The sequence below is a fragment of the Alosa pseudoharengus genome, unplaced genomic scaffold (assembly GCF_046254945.1).
Source record: "Alosa pseudoharengus isolate Yale_2024_CS ecotype anadromous, Long Island Sound unplaced genomic scaffold, YU_APseudo_1.1 YU_APseudo_1.1_scf_13, whole genome shotgun sequence".
Lineage (NCBI taxonomy): Eukaryota > Metazoa > Chordata > Actinopteri > Clupeiformes > Clupeidae > Alosa > Alosa pseudoharengus.
The window spans coordinates 16,098,885-16,121,693 of NW_027468598.1; the positions used below are offsets into that span (position 1 = coordinate 16,098,885).

The 22,809-nt window shown below is 40.8% G+C and overlaps 1 protein-coding gene across 1 annotated transcript in view; it reads left to right on the forward strand.

The window, feature by feature from the left end:
* The first annotated feature begins 1,488 nt into the window (after positions 1–1,488).
* The window catches only part of rcbtb2 (regulator of chromosome condensation (RCC1) and BTB (POZ) domain containing protein 2), a 31,061-nt gene continuing 9,740 nt past the window's right edge, over positions 1,489–22,809 (forward strand). The window contains exons 1-7 of the mRNA XM_076282284.1: positions 1,489–1,884; positions 2,696–2,830; positions 3,397–3,547; positions 9,787–9,953; positions 14,348–14,506; positions 20,925–21,032; positions 21,258–21,400. Coding sequence (XP_076138399.1) covers positions 2,696–2,830; positions 3,397–3,547; positions 9,787–9,953; positions 14,348–14,506; positions 20,925–21,032; positions 21,258–21,400 — 863 coding nt within the window. The 5' untranslated portion in view covers positions 1,489–1,884. The remainder of the gene's footprint in view (positions 1,885–2,695; positions 2,831–3,396; positions 3,548–9,786; positions 9,954–14,347; positions 14,507–20,924; positions 21,033–21,257; positions 21,401–22,809) is intronic.

Here is a 22,809-nt window from a genome sequence, read left to right on the forward strand (position 1 = left end):
TTGCGTTTTTTATTACAATGATAAAATTGTAAAAGGACGTGACCGAAGCTGAGGCAAGCCAGGCAATAGGCCTATAGGCCCGACGGTAATTGTAAAGCAATTTACAAAAGATTAACTGAACAAAAATGCTGATGTGGTACATGAAAATTTAGCTAAAAATGTGGAGAATGCAATGCAATCAAGCATTTTGGACGATATATTGTCACAAGCTGGCAGAATAGGCAACAGGCCGATGTGCGTTTTATTTGGAGACTGTTTTGCGCGACAGAGACTGAGTTTGCTGCTGATATTCTGGGGATATGCCTAGCCAATGTACGACTTTTGCCTTTTAATATATTTGCTGCATTAGATCAGTCTTTCTAGAACAGGCAAGGGCTTTCTAGCCTCACGTCAGCAGCGCTGCATCACCCATATAGCCTACATTAAAACAACCAGCGGATGGTGGGCGGGTGCAGTTTTGAAAATTGGTCAACAAACTTTGGTGCTGATGGATGGCTGATGGATGATAAGTTTTGCTTCGCAGTTATGGTTGAAATAATAGCCCATCAGCGCATCTCTAGTGTGTGTGCCTCTCTCGCTCAGAGGGGAGGGAGAGGCTGAGGGTCGATCCAGCATGGATTCTAAACTCTGTGGTGGATAGGATCTACAATTAGCCTAGGTGTTAATAATATTACCACGCTAGGTCGAAGTACTCCCAAGTGCTATTGCGCCACACATTGTAGTTCTCATGTTTATTCGCTTGGAAAATCGTCACGTTTCATGTTGTGTGCCCTAACATTTTTCATCAACTACTCCTGCAACTGTATTTAAGTAGGTAAAACGTGGAGGTGTTTGAATACTGCTATGTGCCTCTCTCTACGGCCACGGCAGAGCCCGCTAGCATAGCAACATGCTAACACATTTGCGCCGCGTGACAGAGCGTTTGAGTGCACCTACCGACGCGGGAGAGGTATGACTCAACTCGTGAAAGTTACGGTAAGAACATATATCACTACTGATTTTGGGTGGCGTGTTCCTTTAACATCAATCAATTTTAAATGAGCTCACACCCAGATAAGACGGTGGTAGATGGTAGCATTTCTGTATCATGTCTACATAACATTTCTGCTTTGCCTGGTGGAGTTTACACTGTAGTGAATGGAACATTAAACTGTGCTGATAGACAATGGTTATCAGAAGTTTTCAGGAGGCCATACAATGATTTCCTTTACAGAAAAAGGTCTGGTTTTAATACGTTGCCAACTGAGGTCCAAAAGTTTTTTAGCCGTGTCCCTTGTTTTACTAACTAGTGAGTAAGTACATCCTCAACAGCATCTGCCCTAGTTGCGTAAATGCATCATTAGGTTATTTGTTACATTTCAGTTAGCGCAGATACTTTATTATGAGGACTCCTAGGAAGACTTTGGATAGACCTAGGTTGAATGAACACAAGGCCAATGCGTTAAACCGTTGTGGGCATGCGCGCGACAGTGAAGTAAACATTTTTTTTCCACCACTAGCACTACCGGGGCGAAGAAGTCGTACACAAACATTGTATCATTGATAACTTAATTCAGTTTCAGTCTCGAACCGTGGAGCTGATCGAGAGATTCGCCTGTCGTTTGTAAAATAACTGTAGTGTAAGGTAATTTTGCCTCACCACAGTACCCGCTAGTAATCAAGGATCTTTGCTAGTAGCAAACATTATCTGTCACAACTTACTCTAGTTAGGCTAGCTACTAATTTAGCGCTAGAAGCTAGCTGTTTAGCTAGCTTCTAGCTAACTTCACTTTACCATGTCAGGACGGTGAAGTTATTTGTGGAAAGTAAAATGTTGCAAAGTCAAAGGAATCGCCGGCGAAAAGACTGGATGATGAAAGACAACAGCTCTAACTTTTAACACGGGTGAGTTTTGCTATTGGTTTTAGATGTCCTTTCACGCAAGAGCAATAGCAAACACAATTCAACTGCATCATTTAGGAAAACTCGTGCTTACGTTAATGTTAGCCAACGTTAAACCCAAGACTAGCACTAGCGTTGGTAACGTTACAGCCATCTGGCTAGCTATCATACGATGGATGGCGAAGGATAACCTTACGTTTAGTTTAAAATAACTGAAGTTATTAAACTTGAGGCAGTTCAAATCTACGCCCAGCTCCAATCAAGTTGATCATAATGTTAACTGACGTTAGTACAACTCGTTGAGTTATGTTACGTTAACTTTATCCTTCAGTATCTAGTTTTTCTGGTTAACGTTAACCTTAAGAGTAGCATTGGTAGAGAAAATGTATAACGTTATGCTTGCATATCTGATTTTAGCAGGTGTTGGCCTCGGCCAAGATATTTGTCACATTGCACTTTAGCATTAACTAACGTTAACTGTTAATGATGGAGATGTTGGTAGCTTGCTAAGTAACGTTAACGTTACTGACACCACTATTAACAAACACAAAACCAATTCAGACAGAGCCAGGTGGATAAGAAGCTAGCCAACTCTGATCTCACCTATTGCAATTCCCCTTGTGGGGAAGCCATCTGCAATATCATTAACGTTAACAGTTAACGTTGTTTGAAATAAGTCGTTCAGCTATCTATCTTAGCTACCGCTAGCTCAGTCGGACAGGTTTGGAATCATTATGCTGCTTAATTCTGACTGCTTTTAATGGACAATTACAATTCACTGGGTATTAAATATCTTTATTGCATTTGTTTACAGATGGTTAGTATGCTGGACGTGGGGAAGTGGCCGGTGTTTGCACTCTTGCCTCCCGAAGAACTACGGCTCATTCGCCAGGCGTGTGTCTTTGGTAGTGCGGCTAACGAGGCCCTTTATGTCACTGTCAACGATGAGGTAAGCTGCCAGCAGACAACCGCGACTGAAGACTGTCATGTAGTCTAGTAAACATGGATTGAAAACGAAGTCGCCTGAGATGTGATATTAACGTATGCGCAGGAGTCAGGACACTGCCTGCTAGTGTTAATGTCCAGCCTCAGCGGCTCTGTCAGGCAGCAAGTGACAGATAGTTCCAGATATACGCTAAGCAGATAGAGTGAAGCTATATTTAGGTTTATAATGCTACTGCAAGCCTTGTTTTGATCCACTGGAGAGCTTTAGTTCATGTCTACGCCACAGCCTTTACCCTCTTTGTCTTGTTGTTTGTGCTGGGGCATAACAGTTTTGAATAGTTGACTAATAACTAGTCTTAAAGCCCTTAGTTATTGTACATTACAAAATACAAATACCACATTGAACATCAAAAATTGGGCTTGCTCCCTCTCCTTTTCTGCTCCAACCATGGACGCAGCATTTGCCGTAGTGCACACATTCATCTGAGGAAATGTGGCTCTGTCCCTTTTCATTTTTTCTTACTAGTCCAACCCCCCCTGTTGAAATGGGATGCCCTTTTTCTTGTACAGGTGTTTGCCCTCGGCACCAACTGCAGTGGCTGCCTGGGGCTTGGGGACGTGCAAAGCACCATTGAGGCCCGGAGGATTGATGTCTTGTGCGGGAAGAAAATTGTGTCTCTCAGTTATGGCACAGGCCCGCACGTGGTAATTGCTACAGCAGGTGAGTGATGATGTTGACTTACCCAAATGTTGCATAAGACTTGATTGTCCCCAACACCAGGGTCAGTGGCCCACTGTGAGGTATCTTCATCTTCCATGGTTGATGGTGGTTTGGTCTGCTACACACACAGTATGCAACACCGTATGAGCAGCGGTTCCCAAACTTTCCCCCCCCCGAGTACCACCACCTACCAGCAGACCCAAGTACCACCACCACCACCACCACCACCACCACCAGACTCGGCTTGTGTACCCCCACCATCTGACACATAAAAACGTAACACATTTTATTGATGCATTCCAGGCATCATATTTAATTAGCCGTCCTACATGATAACAAATAACAAAATCACAATGTGCAACTGGTCTATGAGCTCACACTAACAGTGTGGAGAACAACATTATGAAACACAAAGAACAAAGAGAACATAAGCTTAAGATAAAAAAAAACAAAAACATTTTTAACACTTTTCTGACATTGCCCTATTCATCTCACGTACCCCCTAGTGGAAGCTTGTGTACCACCGGTGGTACACGTACCACAGTTTTGGAATCCCTGCTGTAGAGCAAGGGTCGCCAACCCGTCGATCGCGATCAACCTGTAGATCTTTGGGACTTTCCCAGTAGATCCCGAGAATAACAGGAAAAATTAAAACAGTCACTAAATTCCTGCATGTTCACCAACATTTACAGGGCCTACTACATTTCAGTGCAGGATTGCGGGTATAGTGCAGGATTTATTCAAGTCCCACAACTCTAACCATCATTATGCGAGAAATTCCCGCACACATTTTACAGCCCTTTCTGATAACGTTAATCTAATAATGGAGCAGCATGAATGCGGGACTGGATGGACCAACTTCTGACTTGAACCGAACGTAACCCCATACAGAGACACATGCGCGCACAGATCTACTTTGCAGGTGCTCTCTCTCTCTCTCTCTCTCTCTCTCTCTCTCTCTGTGTCTCGCAGCGGGACTTGTCACAGCTGAAGTGAAATTATGTCAGGTGTTTCTACATCAACTGCTAACTGACAAGAAAGGAAAACGAAAGTTTAGCGATCAGGAACTGTCAGGAATTAGTTCTCCATTTGAAGGGCGTAATCGATTGCGGACGTACACAGACAGCTACAGACACGGAGCGCATTGTGGACCTAGGTTACTTTCACTTTCTAGAGTGCACATTTATTACGTGAAATATGCTTCATACCAAAACAGCGATCAAATATCATCAATTTTATCATGACATTTGTTGTCATAAACACTTACTCCAATTAGAAATTCAAAACCAAAATAGTACAGAGACTGACCGGTCTGGTGGTAGGTCACACAGGTAGCCTAATGTGGCAAGTTCATGCGATTGAAGTCATTTAGCCAATGATGTGTTTGAAAAATAATTATGAATTAAATGTTCATTGAGCCTTCTCATGATATTTTAATTTTTTATTTTACATTTATTTTAACTGACCCGCCTGCAAAATATTTTTTTCTGACTTGTGACCACAGGTGTCCGAGAGCACCCACTCAATTTGGATCAGCCCACGCACCACTGTTGCTCATACAATAAACGCCAAACAGTTTGTGAATAGTCAGCGTTCTTCTCAAAGCAAAAGGTTCAGTGTTTCCCATACATTGACTAATCTGTGTCGGGGCGCCACAAAATAAAAATCGGCCGCCACAGATTAATATTCTATGTTTAATTCAATTCAATTTAATTTAATTTAAATTAATATAAGGTCAAATCCTTGCATTGCCATTGAGCTGCGCTTTTTACGCACGCAGCCTTTCCTTGCCCCGCCCCGCTCTCTCTCGTAGCCTGCTGCCACTCTTCTGCATGTGCATTTAACAAAATATTCACGATTGTTGAAGGATTGTTGTTGCCACATAGAAGCATTGCATACTGTAGAAGACGTCTGGCTAAATTGCTATTAAATCCGCTTAGCATCGTGACAAATTTGTTCAAAACTGCTGCATTGAAGTGAACTCTGCTAAGGTCTTATCACAACATAGTAGGCTACATTAAAGAGACTAAACTAAGTTAAGTTATGAAATCAAGCAGTATCTCAAAGCTAACGTTAGAATACTGTTTGGATGTCGAATTTAGCATGCTTAGCCTACTTACTGCTGCTTGTCAATTTCGTTGAAGGGCTCATTTTATTGACTCTGACACTGAATGTTTGCAAAATCCCGATGTAAATGGAAAAGTGTTTTCCAAAATTCAAAAGTGCTTGTCACAAGGAGAAGTAAGAACCTTTATTTTAACCCCTGTTGTCCAAGTCAGCTGCCGCCACAAATTGAATCCAATTCTGTGGGAAACACTGAGGTTGTATACATTTCTGATGTGCTCGTTAAGACTGGTATATGACTTTAACAGAAGACGCATCATGGGACATGCTCTGGGGATTGTCCTAAGTCTTTAGTGGAAATGGGCCATATCAGGCAGCTCAAGGGTTCTGAGAATCCAAAGCACTGTTGACCTTCTGTATAGTTTTGTCAGAAAAAACATTTGGCACTGTATCATTTGTTGACATTTCAGGGTAAGATCATTCAACAGCGCACTGGATTCCCAGCATGCTTGACTATTTTTAACTCATACCTCTGCCATATTCACATCCCTGCTTTTTTGTTGATTTGGAACCTAAGCTTTTCAATGATATTAGCGGCTAAGCGGTGTGATAAACGGTTTGTGAGAAAATTAACGTTGAACTTACGTGAAATTTAATCATATTTACATTCTGCACTGGCTCTACACACACATTACTCTCAGTGAAATATCTCACAAACTACTCAACACATGGCAAACTGTACATCAAAATAATCAGCAGACCTTACAGAATATGAGGATATAAAGCATGTCTCTGTAACTTGTGAATGTGTCTCTTAAATCAGCAAACCAGACACTTCTAGCAAAGATGCATTGAAATCATTCAACAAGGGTATTTTGTCAGGTAATTATGACATTTAACCAAAATTTGAGATATGTGAAACACTATTTGACTGAAATGGTAATCATAAATAATTTGTGTTCATTTTATGTTTACTAGTTTTGTGTCAAAAATGACCACTGGATTATAACTTGTTATAAATCTATAGTAACACACACATCATCTAATGTGATCGACCTTTGTATCAACTTTTGTTCTATTGAATATAACCAGTTTTGTACTTTTTTTGTGCTATTTATGGCCTGCAGGCCTCACTGACCTGAGCTCATGCAAGTCAGAAAGGGAAAGATTCTATTGGGGAAAGGTTCCAGTGGGGGCTAGCATAGAAGCAAAGAGGGGGAGTGAGGGGGAGTGAGGGTGTGTTTGTATGTTTTAATGTACAGAAGCACATATACAGACCATCTGATCAATAAGTATGTGCCTGGACTCAATTTTAAACACTGACCATTTTCTCACCCATTCATTTTTAATGACGGTCTTTTTTGACCGGAAATACACATGGGTGTTCTAAAGTTAAATAAAACACTCAAATTGTTTTAAAAATGATCAAAATTTGTTTTGTGTGTTCAGATGCCCTGTGTTAACAAAGTCAAGGAGCCTCATGGTAGTCAAAATAAGTAGGGATGCACGATATATCGGCGGCCGATATATTATTGGCCGATAATTGAAAAAATGAAAATATTATTATCGGTCCGATAACAGAATTCTGGCCGATAATTTGCGCCGATATTTTTTAAAGTCCTAATTTAGGACTATGTAAGGTCCGTCTGGCTACACTGAGCTACTTGAGCTTGGTTGGCTATACTTTTTCCTCAATATAATGTCAGCGGTGTGAATGTATTTCACCACTTTAACAAAATCTGTGGATATGCGTTCATTTGGGAATCTGTGCATCTCAAAATCCTCTCGTGAATGAACCGCCATTTAACCTTACCAGAGCGGAGCTCAGCCCTATCTAGAGCCGTCTTGTGCTGGTGTGTTTGCACTTTACCGCGCTGGTCGGGGAAACTAATAAACAAACTCGTTAGTGGGACGAGTACATAAGTAGGCCTAGTTCTAAGTTGTGTTTTAGTATTATATTTGCATTACTTTAGCTTGGGTTTTGTATTATTACCTAGAAATATGCTAACTATTCGTGCTTCAGTTCCAGACAGGTCACCATAATAAGTTATTAAAACCTTCGGGGCTAACGCCTTTCATTTCTGCTGCAGCAGGTTGTGCGCAACAGAGTAGACGGACATAAGATACAGTCTGAGGAGTTGCAGCTTTATTCAGCTACCCGCAGTTGAAACTAAACCTACGTTTCCCTCACAAACTCTCATTTGGTCGCTATACTGTAGCTTATTCCAAGCTGAGCCGTTTATGTGCGTTTAGTCCTAAATGAAAACGATTCAAACTCTCTAGCCACTCACTCGCAATTCACTGACGTCAGGTTCACTTAAAGGAGCCACACATACTGTAGGGCCAGGCTACTGTTATGTTGTTGACTGCCATACTATTGAGGACTATTATGAGTTATGTCCATCATTTGGTGGTAGGTAAAATTACTGCAATAAAATTATGCTTATTTTCCCCAAATCACTTTTCAAATTTTTTTTCAAGAGTAATATTATCGGTTATCGTATCGGTATCGGCCACAACAAACCAATAAATATCGGTTATCGGCACAGAAATTCCATATCGGTGCATCTCTAAAAATAAGTTAACAATATTTTTTTAGAGAAAAGAATTGTCACATTTGACCACAAACACAACAGGAGGGTTAAAAAAAGATTGAAATGTATTGAATAAAACTTGACTAAGATACCTGGTGTTCTTTTTTGACTGAAACTAGACTTAAAGCAACACCAAAGACTTTTTTGTACCTTAAAATAATGTTTCCAAAATTGTTTCCGTGGTTCATCAACTCTTAACAGGGTGAACGGCACTTCTGCATTCGCTTCGCGGCCCTCTATCGGCTATAACCGCACTATATAAGTTTGCCATATCGGGTAGCGGATCTGTAGTTCGATGGAATGAGACATAAGAAACTACAAATTTGACTTGCATGATGTCGCAATACATCGTAATTTCATAAAATCATGCCACATATTCTACCTTGTCTATGGACATCGTTATTTGCAAAGCCGTTGCTGAATAAACAAATAGCGTGCGTGCGACAGAGGAAAAGTTCTTTGGTGTTGCTTTAAATGACAACTTTTAATCGACTAAAACTTGACTAATAAAGATGATATGTGAATGACTAAATATGACAAATTAATAAGCACATTTGACACAAGACTAAGACTAAATAAATAAAAATAGGTGACAAAATTAACACTAGGTGGTAGGGGGTATAAATTCTGTATGGAGACACCTATGAGGTACATTTGGTAAAAAAAATATAAATGCGCTTTTGAATGGTAACAACAAGGTAAACGATGGTTGAACTAAGAAGCCGGCTTTGCAACAATGGAATCAACCATAACCAAGCTAACACCCCACTGTTATCACTGTCAGTAACCAAAGAAATTACAACAAACTGGACACGTTTCCTTGTGTGTTATAAATGCATGACTGTTGACTATATTCATGAGTGGCAACCAGGGATAAGTTGAATGACTGCCTTCAAGGTGTCCCAATATACGGAATGGTGGAGTTTTTGGCCTTTTTATTGTCCATTAATTCCATATATAAGGACACCTTAGTGGCCATTATCCCCCAATTGATGGCATCCTAGTGTGGGATATTCTGGTCTTTTTAATATATGCCTGTCGATTTCTGATATGGGATTATAAATCGAACTAAATCATCCAGGGTTCCCACTGGTCATCGAATTTCTGGAATATCATGCATTTTGGAAAGTTTATTCCAGGCATGGAAAGTCAAGGAATTTCATAATTTTGGGGGGAAAGTTATGGAATTTTGGAAAGTATATTCCAGACATGGAAAGTCAGGGAATTTTATAATTTTTGTGGCAAAGTCCTGGAATATCAGGGAAGTTTGTTGTAGCAGTTTAACATTTACTTGCAAATATTTCCAGTCAGAACTGGTGTAGGCTATATCTGGTTATTAGATTTACTGCTTGCTTGAGTAGCCCACCTTGGTTTAATCAATGCCCATTTATTCATCTCCCACTCTAAAAAAGTACCATAAATTGTACCATTCATATTGTCATGTAAATTCAGTTTTTTTTTTGTCAGGGATAAGTCATGGAATTTTGCATTTGCCTTAGAGTGGGAACCCTGTTAGGCTTGCTTCAAAATGTGGATATTTATTTTGGTTTTCACAACCATTGACTCCTCTTTCTCCTTCAGATGGTGAGGTGTACGCCTGGGGTCACAACGGCTACAGCCAGCTGGGCAACGGCACAACCAACCACGGCCTGACTCCGGCTCTTGTCTCTACCAACCTACTCAACAAGACAGTGACCGAGGTGGCCTGTGGCTCCCACCACACCATCGCACTCACCACAGATGGAGAGGTACAAGCTCTTTAGCACCCAGCAGGAAAGGTCTGTTCTCATAGTGAAGGGTTTCTTTCATTAAATAAGTACAACATGTGAATGTATCGCTTCCAGAAAGGACAACAACCTCAGTTTATTGATTGGCTCTAATTGACCTATCGCAAGCCCCGCCCATCAAACGCGGATGAGCCAATGGCAGTCCAGCAGCTCCGCACATGTAGACAAAGTCCGACAGCTTCACCTTACGGCTCCATAGAAATGCATGGAAGCCGTGATTTTTTTTCCGGTTTTATGGGATTGTATAGTGATGTATAGTGATGTAAATGGAAAAAGGGCGGCCAAGCGACATGTGTGGGATTAACGCAACGCCGATACACAGAATAATGGCTTTCAATCTTGATTATGCTTTTTTGTAATTATGTTAAATTAGATTAAATTCTCTCCCAGCTCTCCCCTATTTTAAGCAAGGGGTTACTCCTTAGCAAACCACAATGAAACAGTGCTCCACTACATCTATTGATTAAGCCAAACAGTTACAGTTTTTCTCAGTCGCTTTGGTGCTTTTCTCAGATCAGAATGAACTATTAGTTCAACCTCCACAACAAGTCATTTGTGCACATCATAGTAGCAATTTCTCCTTCCTCTGAACAAATTGCAAATGCTTTTGAACATGTATCAGTTGCTTTGTCATGTCAGTCAAAATGAACTATACTTATGGCTGCTGAATAGTAACCTGACTCCGCCAGATGGATTTGCTCCGCATATCCATCTGGGAACTTTTCATTGAAGAACTTTTGGGAAGGGGCGGAAATACTGGTTAGCTGATTGGATAAACCATCTGTCTATCACTACCTTTGTTGGTTATCGACGGGCCAAATCAACCAATTAGATGAACAAGGTGTTCTTCTAATGCCTTCGTTTAACATACAATTAAGTTAGGTAACGTGACTAACGTTAAGATGTTTTAACTTTTTAACCATTTGTATGTGACATGAACCTAATCAACGACAATTCCCATCAAGTTTTCACGGTAGGCCCTACACTTCTGAAGAAAGTATATTCCTCCATTGTGAACTGGAATCAGCCGTGGAGGATGTCTGTGTCTTTCATTTAGGGCTGTAACGATTTACGATTCGAAACCGAAATCGCGACATTCATATCCACGATACTGTGTCGCGGTGTGAAAAGGCAGAATCGCGACACACCCTTTCTAGTGTTTCACGCAGTGCAAAAGCACCCCACAACTCCCGCTTTACTTATCGGTAGCACGTTGTCCAAAAACAAATAAATAAATAAATAATAATTTCATACCTCTCTTGCTTTCATTGTAGACTATGTGCGCAACTTTACCAAACAATATAGAACCCCCTCTCCTTGCCCCGCTCTCTCTCGCGCTCCCTCCCTCTCACTCTCCCTCCCTCTCCTGCTCATGAACACGCGTGACTTAAATAAAACATTCACAATCGTGAAAGCAAGGACGCAAAGACGACTAGCTAAATTACTATTAAATCCGCTTAGCATCATTAGCATGCTGCACATATTTCTTGCACTGAAGTTGACTGATCATCTCAATACCAACGTTTCCCAAAAGGGCCTGTCCCAAGGAGAACAAGTATTACCTTGAAACTTAAACACACATGGGGAAACTGAACAGTCCAATCAGTAGACTATGATAGGCTAAGCTATATGCTACTTTGTTTACAATATTTCCAGGCTTCAACCAGACAGCTGAATTAAAGAGGTAGAGTTGTAATAAAAAATAGTAGGCCTAGGCTATAGGCTAATCTGCATAAAGTGTGCTGTCATAAATATCAATCAGTCATTCAGAAAAATATTTTGATATCAGGATATAAAATAATAGATATATTGTAATTATCTGGTGTTCTAAGGGAGGCTATTAAAATGTTATTTAATAAAATGTCTAGCCCCCCCCCCCCCCCCCCCCCCCAAAAAAAAAAAAGAAAGAAAGAAAAATCGAGATTCGTATCGAACCGTGGGTCAAAAATCGTGATACAAACCGAATCGTGAGGTTGGTGTATCGTTACAGCCCTACTTTCATTCCTCCCAGCTGCATGGCTGAGACTCATAGCTTCACAGCTTACCCAGGAATACTTTCTAATTTGAATAAAACTTGCGCGCGATAGCTATGCTCATCTCTGTGGATGCCGTCATGTTGTTCGTTGCGTCACACTTCAACCCGCCTCAAAGCCAACGCTGATTGGACGTTCGTTTGGTGAACTGCTCCAAATTCTCTTTAACGGAAAGTATCCAGACTGATCTGCGAGTGAAACCCTGAAGCTCGCGAGATCAGGATGGTCTCACGAGGCTAGCTGAATGGTCGTTCCCAATAAAACTAATAGTCTTCATTTCATTGCTTGAGTCATTACATACAAAATTGGTGAACTAGTTATCAAATTCTGTCACAATGCTGTAGAATTGCTAAGAGCATATACAGTAAAACTGTGAAATGTACATATTCAGTGTCTTGTACTCACTTACTCCACTAACTACAGCAATGTGTAACTTTACTGTAGTTTTCAAATGGCTGTACAAGTAGTGTATTAGTACTGTCTTGAGCATGTTCAGGTAGTGTCACCGAGTTCTGACCTCTTTTTTTGCATTGGAAAACACTGAGAGAATAAACTGTCACAGTGTTTCCTCTAGGATTTTTTTAAGCAGTGGGGGCAGGCCTGTCCGAACCCCCCCCCCCACCGTCCCCCCATCCCACAGAACTGACAACTGACACTTCGCTGCAACACAAACAATTATATGTATTCACCTCTATTCACACACAATGAGGCATTATTTTCAGTTGTGATTGAGCTGTATATTTGGAGAATCTACAACAGGTCTGAATTTTGAAAGGCAACTGCGACTATTGTACGTCTGCCCCATTTCTGATACCGTGGGGGAAGAAAATGAAACCTTGGGGGGACGCCACTCCCAAATCAACATAGAGGAAACACTGTGGGCTTTTCTCAATACAAAGGACGCTAAAGAACGGTCTCCCGTTCTTGAAAGTTCGAACTTGAAAAGTTAAGATCGTGAGTTCTTGCCAACGGCAGCTTCTCTCGGAACAGCTCGGGGAGTCTAGTCATTTACCTATTGCTCTATTGGTCTAACCAGTATTTCCGACATTTACAATAAAATATATAATTCACCAGCTTGTTTAAGTTTGTTTCTCATTGATTTTTTTAAATTAAATATTAGCCTAATAAGAATATATTCACTTGCCGATGGCGGGAACAACGTTTGAAGTTCCCAGTTTAAGTGACAGTATGATTAACGTTAGTTGTGAAGCCTGTAGCCTACCGTTTATAGCCTAAACATGGATCGGATTGTAGCAGCAATAATGATAGGTAGGCCTATTATGTATCAATGCTGCCATTTCTCTTATGTGAGTGTCACGGCTGAGCTGACGTAATGCATTGTGGAATCTTCAATCCACCAAGTCACCACCCGATGCATCCTTGATAAAACCAACGATTCGAGAACACTTCCGGGAATGTTATGCGTTCTTGAATAAATGCGAACTTGTGAATTGGAACAGTACTTCGGCGGTGATTGATGACGTTTTAGAACGATTTTCAAGTTCATGAGAACACAAGTATAGAAAAGAACGCATATTGAAAAAAGCCCTGTGTCATAATGAAAACATGACAAAGCCATTTGACTATCTTGTTCATAAACTATGGTGTGAAGACTTCTCATTTTGATGACACTGGCAGTTTCATTGACATAAATACTTGCTTTTGAGGAATGGACTATCCATTTTGACGTGCTTTTGCAGGTTATCCACTAGGTTTTGCAGGTTTCGTAGACAACATAGTTAGCTAACCGCTGGTAACGTGCTAGCATCGCCTCGTCAGAAAAGCATGGTGCTGTGCACAGTAGTGTAACATTTATTCACCATAAATTAATAAAGTTGAAGTCGCTCTGCATTGTAGAGTATGTTTCCGTTTGTTTGCAGTACCATGTTCCCTTGCCCTTGTAATATGCATGCAAGATCTAGCACAGCTAGCTATTAATATCAGTGAGTTCCACTCGCCCCCCGTCTAAGTTTGTCACCCAACAAACCAAGATATTAATTTTTATACATGTGTCTCCATGGCATACTGGAGTTGTTCAACGGATTCCAAATGAAATCAGGTCCGTGGCTCTGTAAAAGAGCCTCTTGAAGTTCTAGTCAACTCCGGTCTGAGCTGTCGGACTTAGCAACAGTAACTAAGGGGGGTGGGACTTAACGAAAGGTCAATAATGCTGGAAAGATAAACATTCTGTTTACCCTGTGTGTCAGTGGTTTCGACATGGAGAATAGGCCGGTTTTCCATATACAATGTACACAAGGCCTTTACATTTAGACACCTGCTTATCCTTCCCCGGCTCATTATAAACCCATTGTCCGTGTCCAGGTGTACGCTTGGGGCTACAACAACTCTGGACAGGTGGGTTCCGGGTCCACGGCCAATCAGCCTACACCGAGACGGGTCAGCAGCTGCTTGCAGAACAAGGTGGTGGTGAACATCGCCTGCGGACAGCTCTGCTCCATGGCTGTGCTGGATAACGGGGAGGTAAGCCAGTGCCTCACAGATACATGGCAGTAACAGAGATTTGAACTCAGGGGGGGTAAGAGCTCAACTCTGAGAGGTGTAAGAGAAGAAGAATCTCCGGTACTGTGTAAAAGCTGATATAGGCTGAGAATTTGATGCCTTCAGCATTCTAAGCCTAAGTAGGAAGAATGTCTGAACTACACCCAGGGTTTCCTCTAGGCCCGCCGAGCATTTATTAGCTATCATAGATCCGTCCCCTCCACACACTTTAATCCGGGCCTGTCGAGCATTTAATTAGGTTATCATTGGCCGCTCGCTATTTTTATCTAGCCATAGACGACGTTGTGAGTAACTTTAGGCTACTGCAAACTGCTTTACACTCTTCTTAGAGAGCGATTGCAATGTCAATGTCAAAACAACTTGTTACATCGAGATACATAGTATATCCTTTGCAGCAGATCTAACTACGTTATGCTACTCAATTTAATTGGGAACGCATTTGAGCGTGCATGCAGGAGAGGGAAAGAGCGCGGCAGGTTCCAGCTGGCTTGTCATTGTTGATAATTGATATCTACTTTTTAAATAAGAAACTTTTAAAAGGAAATTTAAAAGGAAATCGCGATGGCAACAGTAGTTCCCACTACTGACCACTTATAAACTGTGAGAGGGCACGAGCCATAGGCACAGCACTAGCCATAAGCTATTGAGTGGAGCTGGCAAAAGAGTCTTAAAGTGGCAGTGCACCATTTATAAATGAATTAAACAACATCAAATGAACATTTCTTAAGAAATTAATTTTCTACAACAAAATTACTTTGTCATTTAAATGATATAAAATATATATATATACTTAAAGGAATTATCCGGAGTAAAATGCACTTTAGATCGATTTACGGATGATTGGGGGTACATACGTTGAGTTGACATCAAAATCATGTCATTCGGATGTGTTTTGAGAAAGTTCGATTGTACCGTTTTCAGTCACACAACTCGTAGCCTGGAAGTGAGCAGGGCATTTCAATTTCGCCTCTACAAAACGCTATTTTTATACCTCTTCTACAGTTCCAAACAACATAACACTTACGTGGTAGTGAGTAGAGGGTCCCTAAAGCCAAACCGAAGTATCCCGAGGTCTTTATGTGGTCGAATAGAGAGTCCAGAATGAATTTCCTCAAGCCAGTACCTTTCCGGAAATGTTGCCATCTTTGCTGTAGGAGTATTATTGCTGGGTGTGTTGTAACATGCTCTGGAAATTAACAATTTCGTCGCCGTTAAAAAAAAAAAAAAACATAGTCCAGTATTTCTTTCGAAATTGAAATTAAGTTGTATGGACTGGACTATGTTTTTTTTTTTTTTTTAAACGGCGACGAAATTGTGAATTTCCAGAGCGTGTTACAACACACTCAGCAATAAGACTCCTACAGCAAAGATGGCAACATTTCCGGAAAGGTACTGGCTTGATGAAATTAATTCTGGACTCTCTATTCGACCACATAAAGACCTCGGGATACTTCGGTTTGGCTTTAGGGACCCTCTACTCACTACCACGTAAGTGTTATGTTGTTTGGAACTGTAGAAGAGGTATAAAAATAGCGTTTTGTAGAGGCGAAATTGAAATGCCCTGCTCACTTCCAGGCTACGAGTTGTGTGACTGAAAACGGTACAATCGAACTTTCTCAAAACACATCCGAATGACATGATTTTGATGTCAACTCAACGTATGTACCCCCAATCATCCGTAAATCGATCTAAAGTGCATTTTACTCCGGATAATTCCTTTAAAAATATATATACAGGGCTCTACAGTGCACCCATTTCACTCGCACATGCGAGTAAAAATGATGGCGTGCGAGTGCAAAAAAATATTCAGGCGCACTGGTGCGAATGACTTCTAACCATGTCAATGTTTGTCTACAAAATACACCGCAACATCAAGAAACATTACTGGTGCAAACCATAGAATCACGTCGCGAATGCAGCATAAAAACTACACCTCCCATCAACGTTAGCAGTTTCGCGTTGTGACTCGCTAGTAGTCGCTTCTATCTAATCCAAGAGCATGCAGAAAAAGTGGAAAGTTAGACTAGCCAGCTAAGATGCAAAGATTGAAGAAATTAGTTCTTCTATCCACCGAATTCATCGGATATCGGAGGAACAGGATGAGATTCTGAGAATGCAGTGAGAGAAGGAAAGGTAACCTAACATGCCTTTTAGCCCAGTTGACGTATTGGCTGCAATATGCAAAATATAGCTGTAGCGAACAGGCACAAAAGTAGCTTCCCGTAATAGCCTACTCCCATTTTATTCAAAGGTAGAACGCTACTGACAGGCTTCCACGCATGCTTGTTTGTTTACACCGAATACAAGCTGAAGTGCAAAACGAAAGTACTGTAGGCCTAACGTTTGCCTACTGCCCCCATCAATGCAGATATTTCAAATAAAAAGTAAAAGTATAAAAAATATATATATCCTTGATTAGCCTATGTTGGGTTTTGTGGAAGAGAAAATGGACTGTTTTAGTAGTAGTATTAGGCAGTATGCAGTCAGATAGGTCACCATGGGCATATTTGGATTAGCTACAGATGGATTCACAAATAAATAAATTAGCCTACATTTGGCAGGATACTTGATATACAGGCTAAATGCAAATATGGCAATGTATTATACTATTTTACATTAACAAAATGTAGGAAAATAGAACAGACTGAAAATAAAGTAGGCACTGATCTTTAAAATCCTATTTCCTGTAGCCTAAATGTTGTCAGTCATTCTTAATATTCGCAATTGGTGCACTGGCATGTTTAAGTGTTAACTGCAGTGTAATGTTAGATTATGTTTAAGTTAAGTACAGAACTGACTGTGCGCCCAAATTTTTGTCTGTGCTCCTACATTTTTTAACTTGGGCGCACAAGTGCTCCTGGAAATTTTTTTTAGTGTAGAGCCCTGATATACACACATTATACACACATTATTTTTTGTTGTGTGTCCCGCCGGCCAATTTTCAAAACCCAATGTGGCCCTTGAGTCAAAAAGTTTGGACACCCCTGGACTAAACTGTCAATATCTAATCAGCATGCCAGCTATTTGAACACACACGGCATAACACCAGAATTTAAAAGACATATTTCGAAAAAGCTAAAAAACTGCATGTTTTCCTTAAATGTCGATGAAGCCACTAACACGAACATGGACAAAGTCCTCAATGTCCTCGTTCGTTTTTTTGATGAGAGATGAGAATACAGTAAAAACGCCTGGCAAGCAGGAAAATTAATATAGCCAATGCCTCAGCACTTATGCTAGAATTAAAAGATGTCCTGCAGTCCTATGGTTTGGGGATACCACAGGATGACCCACCACCCACATAAAAAAAAAAGTTTAGGCTCAGGATTTTTTTAACTTTAATCCCTGTGCTAATCACACCATGTTTAACACGGTTAGAGAAGGACAGGATTTAGGAATAGGCTACTAAAGACAGGCCCATCTTCTGTCTGACTTTCGTCACGTTTCCCTATGCATTATTAAACTACATGTCACTGCTTGAGTAAATGAAAAACATTCATTCTGGTCTGACAAGGACAGCGGCGGGTGGGGGGGTGGGGGGGGGGGGGTTGTTTGTGAGAAATACTACAGACTCTACTACATTTAACAATTGTTTATAAAATTATTCATAACATAATTTAGCAAAATAACAGTTGCAATGTGCAATTTTAACAAACACCATACAACACTATACAAACATTTACAAATATTTGTGTTAAAAACATAACAACTGAAACAAGAACAGTGAATTAATGTGTGCAATTTTAACAAACACTATACAAACTATACAGTACAGGGGCCGTATTCACAAAGCCTTTTATCTTACCACTAGGAGTACTCCTAAATTGCACTAAAATATTTTAGCTAGGAGTTTTCTCTTAAAAGTTATTCACAAAGCCTTTCAGACCTACTCTTAGTAAGGAAAAATGACAATTCCTAAACTAAGAGTGAGTCTTTGTTGCTATGGATGACGTCATTACTCATGCACGAGCTTGACTGAAGTGACCACCTTGATTGGCTGATGATTGTAACACAGGAATCCTTACGATGATGAGTGACAGGTTACAGGTCTGAGAATGCGTGCGCTACACAAGTAGTGCGAAGGACGGAAGATGATGAATAAACTGAACTGAATAAAAAGGCCTAGGTGAATAAAGAGTAAGGCAAAACAAATAGCCTAGTAGCCTAATGAAACATACGGATTGATGCAGTATCTTTGCAACATTATTAAATGAATCTGTCACCATATGCCTATGCCTATGTTTGCAAAGAGGAGAACATTTTAAGTTGATTCACAATGAGACATTACATTTAATTTACATGTTGACAATGAGCAGTTTTGGTTGTTGGTGGTGTTATTGCATCCCTTAGTTATGCCTACAATGCAAAATTGTTCCCTCGCGATTGGAAGCTCCTGTAGCCGCATAGGATTTTGTGAATAGGTCTTAGTGAGTTAGGAGTCCTCTCGACTTCTTTTAAGCGGTCCCAGACTTAGGTGCTACTTTTAGGTCTAAAATGCTTCGTGAATTACTTTTAGTGAAAAAAATTAGGAGTCCTAAAGTTAGGAGTGACACGCCCATTATTTTTAGGAGTTGCTCCTAAATTCGCTAGTTAGGAGCTACTTTTAGCCTTTCTTTGTGTTCTTTTCTTTGTGAATACGGCCCCTAAAGTGCAAAAGAAAGTGCACAATGAACAATGTTAGCGCAATGACCTTCAACCACCAGATGCCGCTGTTAGGACGTATCACACGATTCGGAGGCATATCACATATACCCATAAATCCTCAAATTATGGCCGGAATTTCTATTTAGCATATAGCCGGGCCTCGGATAAGAGCCGGGAGTGTGGTCGATTCGGACAAATAAAGGCTGGCCTCAAAATACAAGTCGGGGTACTAATTGCCGCAATTACTTGTGTTTCCATTGGACCGAGCATAAAATAGTATGGTACCTAAAGGGTGGAGCTAGACCAGGCTAGATCCACTGCAGTCCGTTGATGTTAGCTTTGTGTTCTGTTAGTAAAGTAATTGTCTCATTAGTATCTAAAAATGGTTGTTAAATAGTAACTTGGCAACACATAGTTGTGAAATCAGTATCCAAAGCTCACAGAAACTCTGTGTTCAGTGTTGTTTATTTGCAAGTCTGTTAGCTAACTAGGTTAGCATCCCATTGTTTACTAGCTGAGGCAACTATCGGTATTCGTTGATTAAGTAAGAATACCGTTGGCAGTCGAAACTCAAGCCAGGTCAGGGTTTACCATTCCGTACTATACTGTACCAAACTGAACCGTACCACTCAATGGAAACAAACCAGTACTGTGAGGAAATGATGACCATGAATCTGTATATGTTGACCCTGGCTTTTTACCCAGTATATAACTCCTTTGCAAATCTTTGTATGTGAGCTTTCATTGCTCCAGTGGGCATACTTGACTTCATGTCAGTATCTGATGCACTGTGTTTTTATATGCTGGTTGCATAAGTGAAACAGTTGGATTGATTTTTGCATGCCCCACAATGCCTGAAGAGCTTGTCACTGTTCACATCATGGACCAACCAAATGGATTCTGAGATGATACCATCTTATATAATTGGTTGTGGTTGTTGTGATTTGTGCTGGCCATAAAGACTCTCACAAATGTTTTTACGCTTGAAACTGTGAAGGCTTGTCTAGTCTTGTCAAGCATTGTGAAACTAAACAATCAAGTCTATTTTTTTTAATGTGCTTTACATAAGCAAAAGTAAAGAACAACGGTAAGTATAAGCATACAAGTACAAGAGTTATTAAAAAAAATACATAAAATAATTTTTAAATAATTTAAAAAAAAAAGGCATAAATAAAATAGAAATAAAAGACAGATTCAAAATGTCTTACTCAGTGTTAACAGGAAGCGCATTTGTTGATCAAATTTTTCATCAATGTTTGTCTCCTGCTATCTCTGCTTATTGTGTAATGAGATGAAACAATACTGCTGGAATCCCTGTATCAAGCCGAGTTCAATGCAGCCTATTCCACTGCCTGCTCCCGTCGGTGAACCGCACCTGAGCTAGCACGCTGTGCAGTTCCTCTGAATACATTCTAGTTATGTAATGAGATGAAACAACCGATCGTTATCAACAAGGTCCTTATAATAACATTTAATCAAGAGTCATTGGTCCCTGCTGAAAATATCACAGTTCTTCTAAATGTTGTTATTCTGTGATGGGGTTATGGTAGATTTCTAGTGCTTGTGTAGCTTTAAAACCTTTTTTCATAACTTGCCAAAGTCATATAGTTTACTCACTGTAAATGGCCTTTTTTTTATTCAGTTCACTGATCAGTTGGATCAGCGTAATATGAGTGATTCCATAGTCATGTATAGCTCAGGCTAATTATTTTTATTACTGTGTTACTCTGTGCAGGTCTATGGCTGGGGCTACAACTGCAATGGGCAGCTTGGCCTGGGCAACAATGGCAATCAGCAGACACCGTGTAGAATTGCTGCCCTTCAAGGCATAACCATTGTGCAGGTAAGAGTTTGCAGGTTGGGAAAACTACCTCTGTTTGGTAAATGTTTCCCCTATGGGTTTTGTTCAAGTCAACATGCAGGAACACAGGTATTCAGTCTTTAGACAACATGAGAAATGTCTTTTGATTCATCTCATTGCTCTTTCATGGTTTGTGTCTTGTGTCGACTTGATATATTCCTTCTCGTGAAAAGGGGTATTCCTAACGTTGTTGTTCTTCCTGCTCAGGTGGCTTGTGGTTATGCTCATACCTTGGCACTCACAGATGAAGGATTTATTTATGCTTGGGGTGCCAACTCCTATGGGCAACTTGGAACAGGAAACAAGAGCAACCAAGCAGTGCCCACACTTATCAACATGGATAAGGAGAGGTGAGGGCCACATTCAATGAGCAAAGTGTGATATTCATATGTCCATTTTATCATATGTTCATTCACGCTAACAGAAATTATATCAGCCATCTATATATTAATTCCAGGAACAATAAATTGTATTACCCATCTATCTGTTAATTCAAGATCGTGTGTGTGTGTGTGTGTGTGTGTGTGTGTGTGTGTGTGTGTGTGTGTGTGTGTGTGTGTGTGTGTGTGTGTGTGTGTGTGTGTGTGTGTGTGTGTGTGTGTGTGTGTGTGTGTGTGTGTGTGTGTGTGTGTGTGTGTGTGTGTGTGTGTGTGTGTGTGTGTGTGTGTGTGTGTTCTTTACATATTGACTAGCCTCTCGACAGGTGTCTTGCTAAGGGAACAAATGAGTGCAGTGTCTAGTTTGATATATGTTCTTTTGGGCCCCCAACGTCGACTTCAAGGCAGTGCTGCCTGGAAGGCGCTAGCGTTACACTATGTCCTAACAGGATCCGGGCGAGCTACTATATGCCCTACTATTGTTTCATATTTCTCATTCAAAATGGCAGAGCAACGAGAGCGACAGAAAGAGCATAGAAACGGGGCGTCCGACAAGCGTTCTCTCAAAACATCGCGTTGCATCGCACTGCTCGTGTTGTCGGGACACTCCAATTGAAAACAATGGAATTAAACAGATTTAATCGCTAATGTTCGCTCACATCGCATCCTGTTAGGACATGGTGTTGGGGTCAGAGTTAGGCAAGGTAGCGTTACCTTGAAGTCGCCGGTGGCAGCGCTGCCTTGAAGTCGACGGTGGGTGCCCAAAACACCATCAAGCTTCTAGTTTGACGTTGTTTGGATAAGAAATGCAAAAATATTTTTCAAAAGAACCGTTTATGCACTTGCCACTCCCCTCCCACGCTCCATTACCCCCTCCACATAGCACTAAATGCACACCTGCAGAAAGTAGCACAGGTGAGTGCATCAAGCGGCCTCACTGATCATGCGGGGATACTCTGACACCCCGAATTGAAGAGCGGTTTCAGATCGTCATCTTTCTGCAGAGCATTCATAGGCTACTATGGGCACTGAAGCTGAAGAGACAGAGTGGCCGTGTGTGACATCACTTGGTGTTATGGCACAGCAACATTCCATTTCAGCTCTGCAGACCTTTGGTGGATCAGGCATTTTCCAATTTCGTGTTATTTGTTTAAGTGCAGTGATTCTCAGAACCCAGAAAAGGTGTATGTGCTCATGACTTATGTCAGGGAGTATACCAAGTATTATGTTATGCTGCTGAATTGGAACTTCTACTCTCAAAAATTGCTTTATTGACCCGATTACCTTTTCCCAATAGGGTTTTAATCTGTCACATGTATAAAAAATGTGTGTGTGGTCTGCATCGCTATTCCCACAATTTCTCCAACAACTGGGGGTAGACT